Genomic DNA, 22,079 nt, shown 5'->3' with positions numbered 1-22,079 from the left:
ACAGGCAGTCACCAAACAAGAACTTGCAGACACTGAGGAATAAGAATGGATTACCTCAGCAGCAGAACTGAAGTGAAAACCCTCCATCTGAATAAAATGGTCTACTTACAAAACTCAAGGTACTGTTTCAACATGACAGCCAGGAGCTTCAGGACACATGACTCTTCATTGATGAAAATGTCTTAAGTGATGTTTAAGGTAGGTGTGGAGTCAAGCAGAACTTATGGTGGAGCAGAAAAGGTTCAAATTAAGTTTAGAAAACAGGTCCACCACAGGTGGTTAGTCAATGAAAGGTAGAGCAGGCCAACAGGCAAAAATCCCCCCCCAAAAAAAGTAGGCTAGAGGAGATTGTCCCCCTCTCCATAAAGCATGTTTGTTTTCTCAATTTGATCGTGTCCTTCACACATCAAACCTCCCAGCAATGACATTTAAATCTTCAAGAACCTGCAAGAAAGCATCACTTCCTGCCTGCAAATGTAAAATGTCAACAAGCTGGAAAACCCTAATCTCTCATGTTTAGTAGTCTGCCAAAGAGATGAGTGAAATTCAAAATGCAAATGCTGTACTACATTTCACTGTATTTCATCCTATTTCTGTTAATGTTATCAAATAGGTCTTGTTTTTCATCATATGTTGCATACATGTGTTTTACATGCTTGTATGTACTATTTTTGTCCTTTTTACTTAGTGCCTGTAATTTATTTTGTTTAAAAGAACTTTAAGCTGCATTTCTTGAATAAAAGCTACTATACAAACACAGTTATACATATAATATAAGAATACATCGATTTTTATGAGGTTCCTGAAGTGTTCTTCTGTTGGGATGCTTTGCTTCAGTAAACCTGCTCTCACTGATCGTAAATCAGATTTTGTTTTTTTGAATAGAGGACAGTAATCCACAACCCAGGTCACACACTGATTTCGGGTCTGTTCTCATTCATTTCCAGCGCGGCTTTTCCCCCGGCTGTCCTATGTTGATGACGTAAAGGTAATGGCCGCTCTGGCTGTGCCGTGCGGGGTTTTTTATTTTCTCCACCGCAGCGGTTAAATTAAACCGTGTCATATTTATTGTTGACTGTAAATAACAATATCAGCGTGGGAGGACAGTACATAACGCAGAACTGACGTTTTTAAAGAGCTCCGGGTCTGCAAGGTGAATTCATATGTGTGACTGTTAGCAGCTAGCAAAGAGTGGCAGCGCTGTTAGCTTAGCTTCAGGATAGGCTGCATTGTTAATTCAAAGACGGACGAGAGAACCGGAGGGTCCGCCCGGTACTCCAGTGACTTTCTGCCGTTAAGAGAATCGGTTTATTAGTTTTCTGCTCGTCATGGCGGTTAATTGTGTGCTTGCTTGATAACCAGCTTTTCGCTTTGACAAGTTACGGCCTTGTTGCCAACTAGCGCGTCTCAGCTACTAGCAGTTAGCAGTCATGTTACGCTGCAGGGGAACTGTTCAGTATTTACGACATTGGAAATGTTGTTTATTGATGCACACGAGTAGGTAACATGGGACCGTTACCAGACATTTTAAGTATATGAAGCTTTCAGCCCCAACCATAGGTAAACAGCAGTTAGCCAGCTTGCTAATGGAAAGTTTTTCTTTTCAATTAGCGTCGAAGAAAACTTTCATTCAGCAAAACAGTTAAATATAATCAGATTCCCGCGTCAAAAATGACTTAGTTATTTTTAAATAATTACCTATATGTAAACAGTACGCATTTATTCATTAAGCTAGTGTGTTAATAAGTTAGCCGAGTTTTCTTTACATAGACAAAGTCCAAATCACCCAAAAATAAACATTAAGTTTGCAGTCGTTTATTGGTATTGATTTCAGTATATGTTGTGCTGGTTATTTTTAAGAGTCCAACATGCCACACTCAATTTAAAGTTCTGGCAATATCGTTTTTCTTGCTCATTTGGTTAAGGCATGTACAGTTAGTTTGTTAGTAATATTTACCACTAAATTAAACTGCGTTTAAATAGTTTGCTGTGAGAAACATTTTTCTATGGACATAAGTTATGTTTTGAGAAAAGAGAACTTTATTGGTTTGTTAATAGTGAAGTGTTATTCTACCTGGCTGACATGACAGCTGTATAGATGTAAAATTGACAGGTTTATGAATGGAGTTTGGTATGATGTCCTTTTTAAATGTACTATCAAAATATGGGCTCTGTTAGCACATTACTTGCTTGCTCTGTGTGTTACTTGATACATTGTTGTTGTTCTGTTTATTGCAGAAAATTCTCTGATGGATACCCCTGAAAGCCCTACCCAGTCCCCTCAGTCTCCTGAGGAGGAGAAGGGCCTTTCTGACAGTGAGCTACTGGATTCTGCTGATGAAGAGGAGGACAGGGTCAACTCAGACAGTGAGATATTTAATGAAGAGGAGAATGGGGGGCTGGGAGAGGAGTATGAAGAGGAAGAGGCAGTGGGCAGTCGAGGAAGAAGTTTGGGATTAGAGGAGGAGGAGGGGGAAGAAGAGGATGAGGTGGTCCCTGACTTTGTGTCTGATCCAGAGGATGAGGAGCCGTTAGGAGAAAGAGGAGGAATGGGACAGGAGGATGAGACCATCCTGCTGATGGAAGGGGATGATGACGGTCCGCAGGGGGGTCAGTTGGATGGAGATGACGAGGAGGAGGAAGGAGAGGATAAAGTCATTGACACCCCGCAGTCTCCAGACTCAGAGCAGGGCAGGAGCTTCATTGCTGAAGAGGATGGAGAGGATAGGGACGAGGAATATGGAGACTACAGAAAGGTCGTTTCAGCAGAGCCTGGCACCAAGACAGCCAATGTGGATGACGAGGAGGAGGAGGACAGATGCAAGGCTGAGGAGGAAGAGGAGGAGGAAAGGAAGAGATCTGAGGAGAGGAGAAGAGCCGCAGTGGCGAGGGAGATGAAGGAAGACTCTGCATCCGTTTCTCGGGAGCTGGACGAGCACGAGCTGGATTATGACGAGGAGGTGCCTGAGGAGCCCAGCATCCCCGCACATGAGGACGAGGAAGATGAGGAAGACGCAAAAGCTGAGGGAGACGAAGAAGAGCAGAGGGAGGACAAGTCTAGTAAGAGGAAGGAGAAGAAACCAATCCTCCCGCCATCTCCCAAAGACGGGGAACCCAGGAGGACAGACGACTCCAAAGGACCTGAGAGGGTGCGCAGAGATTCCTTCAGAGACAAGAAAAAGGAAGAGGATGATGGAGAGATTGATGAAGGAGAGATTGATGTAAGTGATCATTTTTTGATTGGTAGTTACATGTCAATATGTTTATAGTCTACAAGCTCAGAAAGTTGTATTTAACTAAAGTGTAATGCAGCCTTTAAGAACAGAAAAAGACCAGCATTGGAGCATCAGACATTGAAGAAAATGTTTTTTTCTAATTAAAGGTAGAGTCAGTGATTCAGTGTTTCCTCACGGTCTGCTAGCTTTCTGTTCTGTATGTACGCTGGGGGGTCGGGGGGGGGTAAATTGGCTAGTTAACACAGTGGCCTGGAGTGAGCCACGCAACACTACTCTGGCCAATCAGCAGCAGGGGAAATTGACGCTCATGCACAGGACGGGGAAGTCATCAAAGCAGATGTGTGTGCGTGCGTGCGTGCGTGCATGAGGACAGACTGTCTCCTGTCTCCAGTACCCGCTGAATGGTGGAGGAGATCTGGTGAACCTGGTAGTGAGAGGCTGTGGCAATTAACATAGAAAGTGTTCTCTCATAGGAAAGATACACTTCTATTTTAGTAAATATATCAATCCAAACTGAATCCCTGACAGTCTTACAGATGCCCCCACCACCACCCTGCATTTTTTTACATTCTGAGTGTGTTCCTGTTGGGTTTAGTGAAGCGTAATGTGAGCAGGCAGCTGTTTAAATCACAAATAGCGGTGGTTAGTGGATTCTTCATTTCACTAGCCACTCATATTTTTGTACCAGCCACCACTTTGTAATCGCTCTTTTGTGTGTTACTAACTTTTGTTTAATGTTTATCTTGTAATGGAAGAAAAAAACATTTTTTTTTTGTACATTAAAAGCATTAATTTAATATTTATCCATCATGGTTATGCTTTTTTAATTATATGCCCCCCCCCCCCACACTCACAGAGTTTGTGCAGCTATCCTTAGGACATTGCATTGACTTCCATTTATTGTGGACAGCCAAACCCAAAATATATTTATTACTGGAAACGGTCCCCAAGAGGTAACAAAAACATGTGCACACAATTCACATGTACAAAAACGAAATACAGACATCCAAACAGCAATGCACTGCAGATCCATTTTAAGTCAGAACAGTCTTTTAACATCAGAACTTTAAAAATGTACCACTACACACACACACACACACACACACACACAAACACAAACACAAACACATTGCAGTCGTTTTCTCCACAGCCATCTTTCCTTCTATGATGCAGATCACCTCCTTGAGGTATTTGGAGGCTTTGTGGTCCTTGATAACCGCTTAAGTAAATATAACTGTTGTTTGTAGAGACAGTGTTTCTCCTATAATTGTACAGGGGAAACGCAAGGACCAGATCCCTGCCAGGCCAAAAAAAAAAATCTTAACCCTATTTTTCTTTTAATGCCAAAAATAACACCAAATATTGGCGCACAGGTGGTCGAGTGCTTAGAGCGCATGCTATATATGCAGCCAACCCCGATTCGGTCCATTGCTGCATGTTACCCCCCCCCCCTCTTTCTCCCAAGTTTCCTGTTGGTCTACTGATAAATAAAGGCGTCTATGCCAACAAAATCTTTTTAAAAAACAAATATCCATTCATTTGTAAATAAATAGCATTTGGGGCATCTCCATGCACCACTGTTCAGAAATGTGTGTCAACCTGTGTCGTTGCCTAGGAAACGCTTGTGGCTAAGGAATAGGGCAGTGTGTAATGTGTGTTACAACACGTCTGCCACCGTGGCTGATAGGTTGAGCAAATTCAGCAGCAACTGGCCGTTGTTCGTTTCTGTCCCTCAATGTATTTCTGTATGATGTGAAGGTAGGAGAAAAGAATATGCTATAATGATGTTCCATGTGTATGTCTGCAGGATGATGACCTGGAGGAGGGGGAGGTCAAAGATCCCTCAGACAGAAAGATCAGACCTCGTCCTATCTGCAGATTCTTCATCAAAGGTAGGTAACCGCAGATCCTAGACTGTAGCTCATCTGAAAGCTGTTTCTGTCACAACTAACAAGTAACAGAAAACTGCAGTACAAAAAATATCAAAAAGGTGTCTCCATAATTACATTTTTCAACAGTGAAATGTCCTACGCAGGATATATTAGTCCCAATTCTTAAAGAAACATATTTAAAAGATTCATATAAATACATTAATTTTAAAACTATTGTTGCCCTCTCAGCATAAAGTCTAATAAGACTGATGCTGCACCAGAGACAAGTACATTCCAATGTGAATGGGATTTGGGACTCGTATCGCATCATATTGTATTGTATCGTATTGCATCGTATCATATTGCGTCGTATTGCATTGTATCGTATTAGGACTGTGACAATACACTCAGCTCATGAGATGAAACGATACATGGGTTCACGAGGATGAGACTAGGGATTTAACGGTACTCGGTAAAATTTTGAACCGTTCGGTCCGCTATGCACGGAACAATACGACCTTGTGGACCACGGTTTTTCGGTTTTGCAATTCATTTTCCATTGATGCTTTACTTTTACTGTGTGTGTGTGTGTGTGTGTGTGTGTGTGTGTGTGTGTGTGTGTGTGTGTGTGTGTGTGTCATTCAAATCTCCGGTGTGGGTTCATTTCAGTTTCGCAACGAATACAACGACGAGGGAGTGAACTGTTTACAGAAATTTTAAGACATCCCAACTCTCCCGCATATTGATAGCGGCTCCTTCACGCCCGCAAACGAGCAAGCAAGAGTGTGCACTAGAGAGTGACTGCGCGTGTGTCTATCAATGCAGTGCGTATGAGAGCACAATGTCCTTATAGCTGTGTGTTGCAGCTTATTAGACCAATCGCCTCCCACCCCTCCACCGGACCGACACCGATTGCGCACCCCCTTCCCCAACCCAGTGTTTTTTTTTTAATAAATATTTTATACTACTGTATAGTGTATATTAGGGGTGTCACGATCTCGATTGTAAATCGAATATCGATCGAAATTACCTCAAGATCTCCACCTTCGAAGGATGTAGCCACGCCCCCAAAGTCACGCCCCGCAGGCGAGTCAAGAGGGGGAAAAACACACACGTGTTGAAATGCGGCGAGTCAACATTACATCTTCTAACCTGAACCTGCAGCCGGTTAAAAGACACCATGGCAACCGCTGATAGAGGTGACACATCAACCGGACTAGAACTGGTTGTCGGTGCGGTGGGGGGGGCGATTGGTGTAATAAGCAGCAACACAGAGCTATAAGGACGCTTTGCTCTCACACGCGCTGCATTGATAGTCACACAAACACACTCGCGCAGACACTCTAGCGCGCGCTCTTGATCGCTCGCTGCAGATTCCGGGAGATTGTATATAATTTGCGGGCGTCAGGGAGCCGCTGTAAATATGCGAGAGAGTTGGGATGTCTGCACTAAAGCAATAACTAGCGCTATAAGGGTATTTGTAGCACCAGATATGCTATTGTTAGGATGCAGTTAGGACAATGTTAGGACAGTTAACACACTTAATTGTTCAGGGATGGCTATGGACATTAGGCTGTTTGAATTTAGTTTTTGTTTTGTTGTGAACTTGAATATCATCTAATATGAAGAGTGCACACTGCAGTTACTAAAGGGTAAATACATGATTCTTTTGTTTACAGTAAGTTTCCAATTGACTGCTGAAACAAGTAATAGTTACATTATATTGCTCATAAATAATTTAATTTTGACATTAGGGCCTTAGTGTGGTACATTGCAAACAACTGATGGAGATTATATCACTCATGACTAGTCTAAAAATGGCATAGGCATCTGTGCTAAAAGGACCCAAAAAAAAGGGATTGAGAATCGAATTGAATCGAATCGTGACCATAAAATCTAAATCAAATCGAATCGAAGATTTGGAGAATCGTGACACCCCTAGTGTATACAAGTAGTCAAGGAATAAGAGGCAGTTTACCATTTGAAAGTGTTGTGTTTAGTAACTGGTATAAGTGTTATATTATTCAGTACACCATTGATACTGGAATAGTTTACTGTGAAATGCAGTTTTTGCTGACAAGCAAAATAAAGAGATAATTTTGGGAGGAAAAAAAGTTGTTCTCTTTACGCACAAAACACGTACCGAAACCGTAGCCAAAAACCGAGGTACGGACCGTACCGTGGGTTACCTGTACCGTTGCACCCCTAGATGAGACTGCTGCAGGTTTGACACCACTGGCACTCATCCCAGACTTGCAGATAGTCATAATACTGTTACTTAACACACATTTTTGTATATAGCAATATAAAAGCATGCGCATTTGAAATGAATGATATATTTTGGAGTTAGTAGGAGTTGTTTTACTAAAGAATATAATGCTTTAGGGCAGTTTTCCATTCTAGATAAGCTTTACACTGATAAAAGTAAACATAAAAGACTTGACTTGTGTTGTGTTTTGATACACATGAGTACAAAGTATGCTGTTGGGTTGGATATGGTTTATTATTGTCTGTATATTGATAAATGTGTATGTTGTTGTACAGCAGGGGGAGCTGTTGTACTTCTTATCAATTTCAGGTTTGTTGTTTTTTCCAGTGCCTGTAATCAAGTATTGAGTAATTGAATTGTCTTTCAGTGACTAATTACTAAAGAATATACATTAGAGATACACCAACAACTTTACTTTTTGTTCTCATATGGTGGCCCACTGGCAGATTCAGATATAACATACAATACTTTTCAAAATGTACTCAATTACTGGGCATAATAAGACAACTACTCAAACTTAAACATGCCATGTTTATTTTGATGTAATATTTTCAAATAAAACTTTAAGATTGATCATACTTTTAAAAGGCTTGGATGATACAAATATTACCTATTTACCACATTGGAAAACATGTAAATAAATGTAATCTCTGTCCAAAGGTATCATGTGAAAGTAAGTCAACTGTTCAGTAATTAAAGCCAACCGCAAGAACATAAATACACATAGTGTAATCCAGTGACGTTATATATATATGTATGAATATATCAGTCAGAGGGACAGCACCACTACTTTTAGTTTCATACTTTAACCTCATCATGCTGATAATACCAAAATGATATTTAATCATGATTACAAAAAATGAAATACAAGGAATAGAAACTATTTTAGTATAAACATAGAAGTAAGTTATTTTAATTATTACGAATTATAACATACTGCTAATAAAAGTAAACTGCACAAATCTTCTATCACACACAAATAGAACAACACATTTATTAATCAATATTACCATCCTCCAACAGTGTCAACCAAGAGTCAAGACTAAACCAGTTCACCTTGGTGGTGTGAAGACTGATTTTACATTATTCTTAATGATTTTACTCACAACCCAGAAAAAATACAACAATGTGTCTGTGAAACTACATATTCACAGTAAGAACTGTGGTTTATTTGGTGTGACTGATTTTAATTTTTGCATCATTAAGCTACCATACAAAATGATGGTCAACCTACTGCTGCTCCTCTCCTACTTCTGACTGAGATCTCAGCAGGTAGAAGCTGTTAGTTCATAAACTAGAAGAAGGGCCACAGTGTAACTAGGTAAACTGATCCACACGGTGACATTATATCATTGACGTAAATGAGCGATAGTGTGTGTGTGCGCTCCCTGCTGCCCTCGGTAAGATGCTGGCTGCCCATACTGCCACTGAATCAGATGAATTACTACAGCACCACAGTGTTATATTACGGTTTCCCAAGGATATTTGAGACAAAGATGACAATATCTGGAGCACATGTGGTGTGCGGTGTGCACAGTCTCCAGCAGGGAGAGCAGCCTCCAGTTAGCTCCGGGAAAGTCACTGTCCAACACACAGAGGACGCAGCGTTGCTGAGGTGAGACAGACTGAGCACCGAGTTATTTTCTTCACCTCAGAGTTGGGTTAAGTTGATTAATGCTGCAGTGTGTGTTTTTCAGCTGCTTTTGTTTGTTACTGCTGGAGTTCACCGGTCCGCAAAGCACGAAAAACACGCCTGATGACGTAACCGACAATTATCGACTATTAAATTCGTCAGCGACTAACCTTGTCATCGATTTTTGTCGACAAATCGTTGCACCCCTACCTTCCACCTTCAAAGATATCAAGGTTATAGTTACAACCATAAGATCCAGCATAGAATTAGCACCAAAACTAACACAGAAACGTCTTTCTGAGAACCATCAGGGAGAAATATAAGTCTTATAGATTCATCTTGCAGTTTAACTTCAACTATTTAAACCCTTTTCTCTTCACCTTGCAGCTACATCCCCAAACATATGTACTTAAACAACACAGGTGCAAAAGTCCACAGGTGTCTGACGGTGATAACATCCACCAACATGAACCAGACAAACAAACAATTCATTGAACGTTTAGTCAAAATTGAAGTTTCGTCATATCAGTGGAAATGTTCATGTCACGGCCATGCTGATGTTTCATTTTAAAGCCCTTTTCAGTATATACTGATGATATTCTGAAAATATAATGCACTCCTAGTATCTATCCAATATCCATAGGGGTGTGGATCTTTGGGAATGTCATATTTAAATTTTCAATTCTTGGGTGTCTGATTAGAATAAGAATCAACTCTCGTTATTGATTGAATAAATGGAAATGGGGGCACTATTTTCACTCTCTTGCTCCGGTATACTGTGTGCCAAACCATTAACCGGTGTCCTTATTCCACTGAAACACGATATGAAACATTACCAGCATCCAATATAAAGCAGTTAACAAGTTAATGAATTAATGAACTTGAAAGCATGTTACAGTCTTCTGCCTGTGTGAGAATAACAAACTGAGGAGGGAAAGTGCTCCACTGTGTTATTAACATTATATATCCAGCAGTGGAGAGCAGCCTCTCTGCTCTGGGACAGACATCACTGTCCAACACGCTAAGCAGGTGCAGGGTTGTTGAGGTGAAACAGACTCAGAAGACTGAGAACTGAGAATACAGTTATTTTCTTCACCTCAGAGTTGATTTACATGTTTAATGCTGCAGTGTGTGTTGGTCCGCTGCTCTTGTTTGTTACTGTTGGAGTTTGCTGTTCTGCTCTGCTAGAATTAGTCTCTGAGTGATTCAGTAAACTTCCCGTTTGTCTCATAAAGGTCATTTATTATTCATTAAATCAAAATATGATTGCGGCTGCTGCAATTTTTAAAGATGAGCTACAACATAACGCTAGTGTTTTCACACTGTAGATTGAGTGAGCTCTGACTTTTTCATTCCATCAACATCACAATATTAACAAACATTTAGACATTTTGTTTTTATGACATTTTATGACACTTCCATTCAGAATTGTCTACATGGCGTTGCATTTTGGAGTCGAGTAATTTCCACACCTCTAAATGTCCTTTTCTTCTGGTGTCTTGTTTCTTACTGTATTTGCATCTTAATATGTGTCTCACTCATACTGAGATTCTGACAAAAATGCTTATGGATTCTGAGTATTTCATCTCGTGTTGGCATTATTCCAAAACCATATTGATGCATCCATGATAAAAAGCACAATGTCTAACTGGAGAATTAGAGGCAAACTGTAAAGTGATTTTACAAACATATTTCAGTCCACTTCTAAATCTGTGAAATCCTTTGTTTCCTGCAGGAAATTGTACTTGGGGTATGAACTGTAGGTTTATCCACCCTGGAGTCAATGACAAAGGTAACTATTCCCTCATCAGTAAGCCAGACCTCTTCTCACCTAATGGAGCACCACCTGGAGGACCACACCCACTCATACCCAACAACCCCTGGGTACGTCTCTCTTATACTGCTGTCTGAGGATATAAAATGTTTCTTTTACATCAGCCAAACAGCTAATTGATTGGCTCTTATTAACATAATTTTATTTCTCTTCTATTAGCTGATTTGAGTGCAAGGCTCAGGAAATCTAAGTCTCTCAGAGTGAGCAGGCGTATGTATGAAAAACAGGTGAATGAATTAGTTTTGTGTACCTGTGTTTTAGGCTGGTCCTGCAGTGGAGGAGCTCCCACCACCACCTCCTCCAGTGGAGCCTCCTGTGGAGAGCGCCTGGGAGAGAGGCCTGAGGCATGCCAAAGAGGTAAAACACCGCCACTCTCCATCCTGTGGAAACAACACTGAGCCTGTGCCAAATGCTGCTCAGAGTGTGTAAACTGTCTTGTTTAATGACACTCCACAGCAGATGGAAGAGCCTATACATTTCAGGGTTAAGTCTGATTGCAGTTTTATTGTAGCACTGTGTTTTCTTATCAGCAGTTGGAAGTGTGGAAAGTCTCTCTCTTTTACTCAACTAACATGTCCTCTTAAAGCCCTCTTTGTAAGCCAAATGTATTATGTTTACCTTTCCGTGATGTTTTTGTCCTGTTGTTTGTTTATGTGGATGAATGCTGAAGAAGCATTATTTTCATATGCAAACTATAGTTGTGAAAGTTAGGGTTAGGAAATGTATTATGTCATTCAGGGAACTCCAGCACAGAAAGACAAGTATCTCCATCTGTACTTCTGTATGCAGAGAGAAACATGTGTTAAATGTGAAGCCAACAAGCAGTTAAATGCTGCCAGAAGCTGCACCTGTAACAGTAAAATATGTGCTGTTTGACTTTGTGCTGTATGATACATTTCTCCAAGAACTTCAGTACAAAGTCAAGAGGTTGTGATTAATAGCAAAACAAGCTGGTGAAGCTGTAAACAGAACCATGTTCCTGTGCACGCACTTAACTACCCTCCTGAGACTGAAAATGTCATCAGGAGACATTTCTAAACATCTAATGTGACCAAACGTTTCATAATGAAAGGACATGTCACTCACAGTGTGGTTCATTTATGTGTTTTTAATAGTTTTTGAACAACAATGAAGGTCTATGGCACAGAAGAATAAGATAATATGAGGCTTTGGTTATACACACAATACTTTGGCTCTGTAGATGAACAATTATCTCCAGCCTCATCCTTTAACCTCCATGTGCAGGTAATACAAATGTTCTGTAGTTGTAGTAAATTAACACAATGTGAACTAATTAGGGATGCCACAATGGCATATTTTAGTGTCACAATTATTTTGAGAGGAAAAATCACGGTTATACGATTATTTACACCATATATATACACATATATATATATATACATACAGTTGCAATCAAAATTATTCAACCCCCACTGCAAATTAGGTTTATTGGCAAAATGTACAAACTAGCAGCTGTTTGCAATAAACAAATCAAACAAGAACAATTTAAATAGCTCAACACAACTAATATTACAAGTGCTTTCTCCAAATTCAACACAAAATGCCACTTTTAATGACTACTGCAGTCTCAAAATTATTCAACCCCTTCATGACAAGCATCTGTAGTACTTAGTAGAGCACCCTTTTGTTGTTATGAGCTGCTGCAAACGTGATGCAGCGTTCCTGAGGGATCTTGGCCCATTCCTCATGGGCAAAGGCCTTCAGTTCACTAATATTCTTGGGTTTGCATGCTGCAAATGCCTTTTTCAAATCCCACCAGAGATTGTCAATGAGGTTCAAGTCAGACGACTGTGATGGCCACTATCTTCCAGGACTTCTTCTGAAACCAAGCCTTGGTGGACTTTGAGGTATGCTTGGGATCATTGTCCTGTTGGAAGGTCCAATGACGTCCAAGCTTCAGCTTCCTCACAGACGGCATGACATTTTCTCCCAGGATTTCCTGATACTTGATTGAATCCATCTTGCCTCCACACGCTGCAAGTTCCCAGTGCCAGAGGAAGCAAAGCAGTCCAAGAGCATCACTTAGCCAACGCCATGCTTCACTGTAGGCAGGGTGTTCATTTGTTAGGCTCATTCAAGTCAAGTGTTTGACAAGGCTTGTGACAGGCTTTATGGAACGCACACCAGGTAAGCTGAAAGCTTGACATGCTGGGCATACAATATGACTGCACGCCACACGTGCCCATATACACACACACAGGATGTCTCCCGTCGCAACTCGTTTTTCCGCCACTCCAACCTCACGAGAAACCTTAATTTATCAAATTCTTGCGCTTATCCTACCGTGATATTTATAATCGGAGTTAATCGTAAAACTGGTTAATCCTGACATCCCTAATGGTAATACACCAAAACAATGACTCTGTGTTGGGAAAAGCATGATAGAAAATGAACAACAGTGTCATAAAAAGCAGTGAGTGTAACAGGCAGACAAATATTTGACCTTTCTCACCTCGCTGTAAAAACCTGCAGATTTCTGTGTGATGTTGTTCCCTTCTAACCCATGTGAAGTTCCCTACTGCAGATTGTTATAATGGTGTCTGTATCTCTGTGTCCCATAGGTGCTGAAGAAAGCCACCATCCGTAAAGAGCAGGAGCCGGACTTCGAAGAGAAGCGCTTCAACGTGACCATCGGAGAGGACGAAAGAGAATTCGACAAGGAAAACGATTTCTTCAGAGAACGCAGCTACCGAATCATCAGAGAGTATGACCTGCCACACCCAGCGCACTGTCTCAACATTTAAAAATGAGGACACACAAGACACACATTATGACTCTCACGTAGACTCACTGATGCTGCAATTGTGGTCATCTCCACAGTCGAATATCAGCCAGATAGACACTAATAGTTTCAGATTAGCTTATCACATTTTCCATGTTTAACCATAGACGCACCCTCATCCAGCACTTCCGTCAGACTCACCAAATTAAAGATTGGTGAGATGACGCACTACGCAATAATTCGAACCGTTGTACACATAGTAAAAAAACTAATACAACTAAAGACAACGTCTCAGTGGAGAGAAGCTTTCCTTATGTTAAACAAAAAGATCAAAATAGATAGAAAATATAAACCCGATACCAGTGATATTTTTTTTATTAACTAACCTGTTTTGCTCTTTCAGTGAAATGGAATTCAGAGATCCTATCTATGGGTAAGTGTAGACAAACTTAAACAGTCTTAATAAAACTCTTTAACGCCTCACTGGTCAGTTCTCTGTTCCTCATAAGACACCATATCTTCCTCGGGTCATTGTGTAGACACAACTTGTGCTATTTGCTTACAGTCAAACATGCATGCATTTGATTTTGTCACTATTTTATTTTGAAAGTTATATAACCAAATCTGAAATATCCGTTGGGGGTTGAAGAATACAATTTTGCTCATAGGAGCATCTTTGTTTTGATTGGATGATTTAATGACTGCTTTTTTTGCACAATCATAAAGCAGTTTCAAGTTATGAATGGCATGTTTAAAATACTGTCAGTCTGGCTCACTGATCATTGACTAAAATTCTATTCTATGATGTCATGTCTTATGGCAAAGGAAGAAGCGACCAGCAAAAAAAACTTATTTTTTTTGGGTGAAAGGGCAAAAAAACCCATCAAGTCTGAAGTCAGTGAAGCAGAACCTTTCTCAGGGGTAGTAGAATTTCTCAAATGTGTGTGTGTGTGCCCCCCCCCTCCTGCAGTGATCCATATGCTGACCCATATTATGACTATGAAATGGAGGCCCTGTGGCGCGGTGGCCAGTATGAAAACTTCAGAGTGCAGTACACAGAAGCTCCTCTTCCTTACCACTACAGTGTGAGTATTCTGCTTAATGTCAAAGGCTTTTTTTTTTTTCTTAAATCAACAACCCAAAATGTAGCAAAAATCATTTAAGTATAAATCGCAGACAGAAAACAACTAGGCCTGTCACAATAGTTATGTTTTTGAATTATCGTACAATAACGTAATTATCATCATCATCATCATGTCTATATATGGACTTAATGTATGATACATGGACATGAGTTTGATCATTTTTTTTACCTCAATATTGCCACACTTCACATTAGCAGCTAATAGGCTAATCATGTCACATTGGCTAAGCAAGTAGTGTCCTCCATTCCTCACTGTGTACGTCCTGAGAGGAGACTGCAGAAGAGTTAAAGGCAAATAACTCTGTCCCCAACCATAATGGCAGTCTGTGTTTTTACACAAGCATAGAGCCCACTCTTCAATCCCACCCCCCACCCCCCTTGCATTATTATGCTATTATATTATCATTATATCAGTGGTATAAAATGATCTTCAAATTACAATAATATCATTTATCGTGATTATTTCTGAGGCAATGTATCGTCCAACAAAAGTAGTTATCATGACAGGTCTAAGGGCAACACTTGAGAGCAGTTACAATTTTTAGGTGTGTAAAAGGAGTATTTTACTCAGGGTTTTCAGGGTAATTCAGTACAGGAAGTTTTCTTAATTAATTTTCTTATATTGTGTGCTTCCTGTGAACCAAATAATTACTGTCAAATTACTTTTATACAGTCTATTAATGTCTATGTCTTGGCACACATGGCACTTAAATTATTGTGCAAACTGAAAGTGAGCCACCTGTCCATATTCTAATGTTTTTTAGCAGCAGGAACGCGAACGTGAACGCGACCCCCGAGAGCGCCACCGGGACAGAGAGAGGGAGAGGGACCACCGCGAGAGGGAGCGGCGGCAGAGAGAAAGGGAGCGGGAGAGAGAGCGGGAGCGCGAGAAGGAAAGGATGCGGCGGAAAGAAGAGTGGGAGAGGGACCGGATGAAGCGGGACGAGAAGGAGAGGCCTAGGATGCGTCCTCCTCGAGACGCCAGGGAGAAGAAAGATGAGGACAAACTCAAACCGCGCTCGCCCATGAGCATGCCACCCAAGTAAGTGAAGTTTCAGTCAGCTGTGTTGTTGATAGACGGATTATGCTGATGTTTGTTCTACATCACATGCCGCAACAGCATAAATCCAAACATTACAAATATGTTTGGCACAGTTGTCTTTTTTTAATTATTAGGTGTGGTTCACATAGACAGGTATCACTACCGTATTTTCTTTTATCTGTTTTCATTATGAGAACCTCAAGACAAGTGAGCTTCTCTTGGCAGGTTTATCTTTTGAATAATTAGTTTCATTGTCAGGAAAAGTAAAAATAGTCTTCCTGGCATAACAGTGACCTGAAGAAGTGACTTGTATATTGTATTATCTGTGCGGGCAACACTTTCTTTTCATGCTACATTATTTACATCCTCAATACTTTGAATATATTTCAACAGCACACAAATGATTCACTCAATTAAATCAGGATTGACATTATGTGTGATGACTTCACCTGATTGGATGATAGTTTACTAGAGAGGGGAAAGTGCAGAGAAGTAAAGTTTGATTCATAGGGAAATGTGTAGTACAGTTCCACTTCCCCCTCTTTACTGCAGTTTCTGTCGGCATATTTGTAAAATGTTGCAATTGCTCTGACAAGTTTCTGGCACTTGAGAAGAAAATCACTTGATCTTTAGACTGGTTCTAACAATTAATCTGCACAAACTTTTTTCTTTTTTTTTTGGTGCAGGAGGTTTCTTTATCAATGCTTAATGACAGTAAGTACTGTCAGGGAATTTCCCTTCCATCTTCAGGTGATACACACACAGATTAAGCAGATTAAGTGTTTATTACAAGTGATGGTTGCCATTTGGCATCCGCTCATCTTAACCACTGTCTTCTTCAGATATAACTTACAAGAGATACACGTTACACAAAGGCTGTGAACTGTAGATCAGACAAACACAGTTTACAACTACTACTCTTACCTGAGGGAGGGGGGGGGTTACTAAAATAGTAACAAGTTCATTTATCCACTGAAAGTGACAAAAAAGTGCAAAAAGAAAGTGTTAATGGGAGAAGACTGAAAAATATATATGCTCAGGGGCGCTGTAAGGGAGTGAAAAGATAGGATGATTCTTAGGGCCCGTGATTGACAGGGGCCCTAAAAATATTAGAACATTTTTAGTTTTTTTAAATTAACCTATTATCATTAATAGACAGTAATAGAATATTTTATTTACAATGTACTCATCAAACTAACACTTTATTTTTCTTGTTAACCATCCAAAGCCTCTGTATTGCCCATATACCCCCCTCTATTTACATGAAAATCGTTCTCCTATTATCACAGCTCAATGTCAGTGGATATTGTACAGTTAGAATTGGACTTTAAGAGAGCTTCAAGCCTTCGCGGGTAAAGGTGTGATTACAGCAGTTGCGCATGGTTGGTGTGGGCCGATGTGATATCTTTACATGGGGCCCAAAATCCCTGGTGGCGGTGGATTGCACATGAAATGCAGTTGTACTTATTTCAATGCTGTACGTACTCTATGTGGAGATAACTTGAAAGGCCATCAGTCACGTCTCACTGAACAGATACAGTTCCATTTTATCAATATATCCGTCCACACTGAATCTGAGACACACATCTCACGTAGAACCTCTGCCTTTTTTATGCTCCAAGTCTAGGGCTGGGCAATTAATCGAAAAATAATCAAAACCGACATTTAGAAACTCTAATCGACTTAATCTTGCTCATGTCAATTAATCGTGGTGTTCACTGTTACCATGACAGTAAAGGTTGCATATCTGTCTCCAGTGATCATTTTAACCCAAACCATGATCTTTTCATAGTTCTAATCAAGTAAACTAGACATTAACCACAGCGTCACACCTTAAAACATCATTATTTTCACTCCCTAAAGATCCTCATGTGCGAAAAATATCACAAAATATCGGATGAGGGCAGCAGTGTAAAATACAAAACAAAAGAAGCTGTGAAACTGCATAGTTGTTCATCAAGGGTGGAGATAATCCTTCATTAATCGTAATCGAGGTTAAAATTTCAATTAATCGTGATTTAGATTTTTGCCATCATCGCCCAGCCCTATCAAAGTCTATTTCTGTGGTGTTCATGAAGTGAAATGTGCTCATATCCTGCAGTATATGGGTTTTGCACTTATTACCTGTATCTACTAGTGATAAGCTCCCAGTGTGTCTGAGCTTGTCTGTTTCAAGTAGATTCCCCTCACTTGCTGCAGCGGGCAGGGAAATAAGATCAATGAATCAATAAATACAAACGCTGTTGATTTCTTCTCATGATGCCGACATGCAAACTATTTAGGTTCAGTACATTTCTGCTGTCAGATGGCTGCTTCTGTGGGCAGCAGGGACAATAATGTATTTGTGTGGCTGATACTGATACCGATACCAATGTAAGGGATTAAAAAAAGGTATGATATTTTAGTTTAACAATAAACTTTACTGTATAAAATGACCTCTGTACACTGAAACAGTAAACTTCACTGTGAATGTAATAATTATAAACTACTATAAATACTTTTTTTTTTAAACACACAGAACAAAAAAATTATGTATGTATTAAAATGAAATTAAGGAAAAGGATCCAATATACATAGAATGCTGCATATGTAGCTTAAAAATAATTAAATAAATATCAGCGTGTATCGGACAACATTTACGCAGATACTGATATATCTATGATAGACCAATATTGGTTGAATTAGTCAGGAACAACATTGAAAGTCAGAATAGGTATTAGAATACATACTCAACAATACTGCCTGAGTCATGTAGACATCCCAGCGTCAACATATGCACCATTGCCTCCTTATGCTTGTTGTCTTTACAATTTTGACCAAATTGACAAAGACTGAAACTAAAGAAATATTCTGTATAATTTAGTTTTATTTTATTTTTCGGTTATTTTTAGTTTTATTATTTCAGTTAACTAAAATGTTTTTTCACGTTTAGTTTTAGTTAACTATTATAACCTTGGTATAAACATAATCAAGCACAGTATTTATTTTCTACCTCTTTCGGGTGGCACAACATTACCTATCAAATAAACCACATTAGCTGTCAGATACCATCTTGATCCTCTTGGCATTTGTTTTTTCTGATTAATCTTGAAAAGAAAAATCCCCACCTCCACCAGCAACACCCACACTCTCAATTCCAACAGCAACAGAGTCCAAGTCTCCATTGTGAAACTGAGAGCAGCATGGTGTCTCTGTCTGATGGACGTTTCTTTTCCTGTTGGCACAACCACAATTATTCAGGTTTGGTGAGATGCTTTCTGATAACAGCAGGAACAGCATGAAATGAATGAAACTGAACCTGCCGCAGCCAGAATCTCCCCCAAACTGTCAGTCATCGGCTGATGTGCCAGAGAATGGTAGAAGCATTATACATCACCAAAGCAATGCATTTTAAACATGCCACTCTAATGACTAAAATATATTTTTTTGTAATGTTAAACATTATGTTCCACCCTCCTGTTTAATAGAAAAAAGCGTATGACAACTTGAAGGACGGTTTCACAGTTTTTATAAGTCTAAAACAACAGTCAGGCATCCAAATGAATATTGAAATAGCTTTTTCATGCTGTAGTAATTCCTCCTGTTCATACAGACCATTAGAAGATCCTTTCATGATCCACACACCTCTTTCTGTGTAAAAATGTGTTTAAAAGTTGATCTGAAGCTAATATGAAGCTTTAGCTGTCCAAATGAGTCAAATCAAGTACATATCTTTCAACGTTAGTCTTTTTAATGCAAACATTTCATTGTCAGGAAAAGTAGAAATAGTCTTCCTGGCATAACAGTGACCTGAAGAAGTGACTTGTGTATTGTATTATCTGTGCTGACAACAATTTTTTTGTCATGCTACGTTATTTACATCCTCAATACTTTGCATATTTTTCAACAGCACACAAATGATTCACTCAATTAAATCAGGCTTGATACTATGTATGATGACTTCACCTGATTGGATGATAGTTTACAAGAGAGAGGGAAAGTGCCGAGAAGCAAAGTTCCCTCTTTTTGTTCCTATACCTCCACCACAGCCCACAGAAACACTGTCCGAGGAGACACAAAGAGGGAATTTGATGCTAAAAGGATTTCAATGTGTCAGATATCACTTGATATGACTAACTCAGACTGCTGAAGCCTCATATAAGCTTCACATCTACTTTTAAATGACTGTGTGGACACAATGTGAATTTTGTCCTCCATCACTTTACATTGAAAGCAAATTTGAAAGAGATCTTTTAATAGTCAGTATGAACAGGAGGAATCATTACAGAGAGGAAAACCTCTCTCACTGTTCATATAGACACCTGACTGCTGGTTTAACACACTTGAACAATTGTGAGCCTATTCTTAGATGTCAGTTACTAATGATTTGGTCTTAAAATAAATGCTTTTGTTTTTAAAATCTTCATCATCAAAATATGTGCTCCACACATGAACATTTACGACTTCGCTACCATGAGTTCAGAACTGCAGCTTCCATTAAGAGTTGACTTATTGATATAGTACATTCTTGTCACTGTTGCTAACTAGCGGTCTGTCACTGGAACATGAAAAAATGACTTAATAAAAATTGTCAACTAGAAGTAAATGTGTAAAAAAGCATGTTTGCCTCTTGAGTTGTGAAGGCATTTAAATATTTCGTAGGAGGTGTAAAAATGTGTTTAAGATTCCCACAAAAATGGACACAGATGACATACTCACATATTACCATCCATTTCCCCATCTGCATGTTGTTAATTTTAGGCCATGATATGCCCCGCAAATGTGTTTGCTACAGAGACTCATTGATGATTGGTGGTTTGTGGTGGTTGGATGTTGTCCACTATAATGTGTGTCAGTGAGTCATGAAGTGTGAAATCATAAGTGTTATGTTTCCTTTTTGCATATGTCCGTTTAAACAACAAATATTTATGTTTCTCTTTTAGTTATTCCATGTTTCCACTTGATGTTAATAACTTGGGGAAAAAATTGTAGAGTGCAGTGTCATATTTATTTTTATATAACCAGAGTTTCCCAAGTGCTGTACAGAATTAGATTACATCATTAGTAAAAGGCAATGATAAAATACAAGCTAATATTATAACGTGCACAAATTTAAGAGAAAACTTAATAAAAATGTAAGATTAATTTATAAATAAAATACTATAAAAATGATATGTGATTTTGTCCTGTAATATGATTTATAGAAATAATCAACAGTTCTAAATAAAGTAACAAGACAGAAATATCTTCTTTATCTAATCCAAATCCAGGAAATTCATTACATTCAGGCAAATATCATATAAATATCATAAATGAATCCTGCTTACTGAAAACCCAGAGAATTATTAAGGGAATAGCTGAACTGGTGTGAACAATATAGTAAAGTCTTTAACAGTAGACGAACGCACATACATTCTCATAATAAAGCCAGTATTGAAATAAAGGCCAAATCAGAGTTTACATGCAAAATGCAAATCTTGCATTAACATTATCTTGTTTGCTAAACCTTTTTAGTGCTTTGGTTTTATATCAGGGGTGTCAAACATATGGCACACTTTGCAAAGTATGAAAATTGCAGAAGTCCAGTCCAATTTTTCTGCTGCTTCAGATGTTGTTGTTTTTTCACTCAGACCAGAATACAATTCTCTGAAAAAACAATGAATACATATTGTGGTCATATTTAAACCATTCATATATTGAACATTGTACAAAACAATGTCAATCAGCAGCTTCTGTGCAAAATAATCTGAAAAAACAGATTTTTCTTAAGAATTCTCAGCATGTTCATGTGTTTTTTTTAATAGATGGTTTATTAAAAATATATAGTTTATTGTTTGTAGGTTATTATGCAATGGTTTTACTGCTCTGACCCACCTGAGATCAAATTGGGCTGCATGTGACCCTTAAACTAAAATGAGTTTGACACTCCTGCTTTATATGAATCTTTGCTCTTCACTGTCAGGCATGGAAATTTGTAATTACAACTTCTATGTACTGCTAAAAAGTCTGCCTCTGTTGGGGCATGCAGCGTAACAAAACACTCCACTCATTGCATCACAACTTCAACTCTGTTTGCATTGTTACAAGCCAGCTAGCTAATGGTAACCATTGTTAGTCACACGTATAATGGTGGAATGGAAAAGCAGTCGTCCGGTTTTTAGAAACCTTTGTAAAGTTGTGATTCAGAATGGACATATCTGATCACGGCTTGTTTATGACACGGCCAGCAGTGTCACATATTTCCATTGCTTCACCCGCCTTCTCTGGTTTTGAAATTGTGGAACTTGAGTTTTGCTTGTCAACCTTTGAAGTAGCAACAATGAGGATG

At 39.2% G+C, this 22,079-nt stretch overlaps 1 protein-coding gene across 1 annotated transcript in view; it reads left to right on the top strand.

The window, feature by feature from the left end:
* The first annotated feature begins 1,003 nt into the window (after nucleotides 1-1,003).
* The window catches only part of zc3h18 (zinc finger CCCH-type containing 18), a 40,530-nt gene continuing 19,454 nt past the window's right edge, over nucleotides 1,004-22,079 (top strand). Inside the window, exons 1-9 of the mRNA XM_062420766.1 lie at nucleotides 1,004-1,153; nucleotides 2,239-3,221; nucleotides 5,044-5,128; nucleotides 10,745-10,893; nucleotides 11,105-11,200; nucleotides 13,426-13,568; nucleotides 13,990-14,019; nucleotides 14,557-14,671; nucleotides 15,501-15,772. Coding sequence (XP_062276750.1) covers nucleotides 2,250-3,221; nucleotides 5,044-5,128; nucleotides 10,745-10,893; nucleotides 11,105-11,200; nucleotides 13,426-13,568; nucleotides 13,990-14,019; nucleotides 14,557-14,671; nucleotides 15,501-15,772 — 1,862 coding nt within the window. The 5' untranslated portion in view covers nucleotides 1,004-1,153; nucleotides 2,239-2,249. The remainder of the gene's footprint in view (nucleotides 1,154-2,238; nucleotides 3,222-5,043; nucleotides 5,129-10,744; nucleotides 10,894-11,104; nucleotides 11,201-13,425; nucleotides 13,569-13,989; nucleotides 14,020-14,556; nucleotides 14,672-15,500; nucleotides 15,773-22,079) is intronic.

The sequence above is a fragment of the Scomber scombrus genome, chromosome 6 (assembly GCF_963691925.1).
Source record: "Scomber scombrus chromosome 6, fScoSco1.1, whole genome shotgun sequence".
NCBI classification, from domain to species: Eukaryota; Metazoa; Chordata; class Actinopteri; order Scombriformes; family Scombridae; genus Scomber; species Scomber scombrus.
This window is presented reverse-complemented; position numbering and strand designations above follow the sequence as displayed.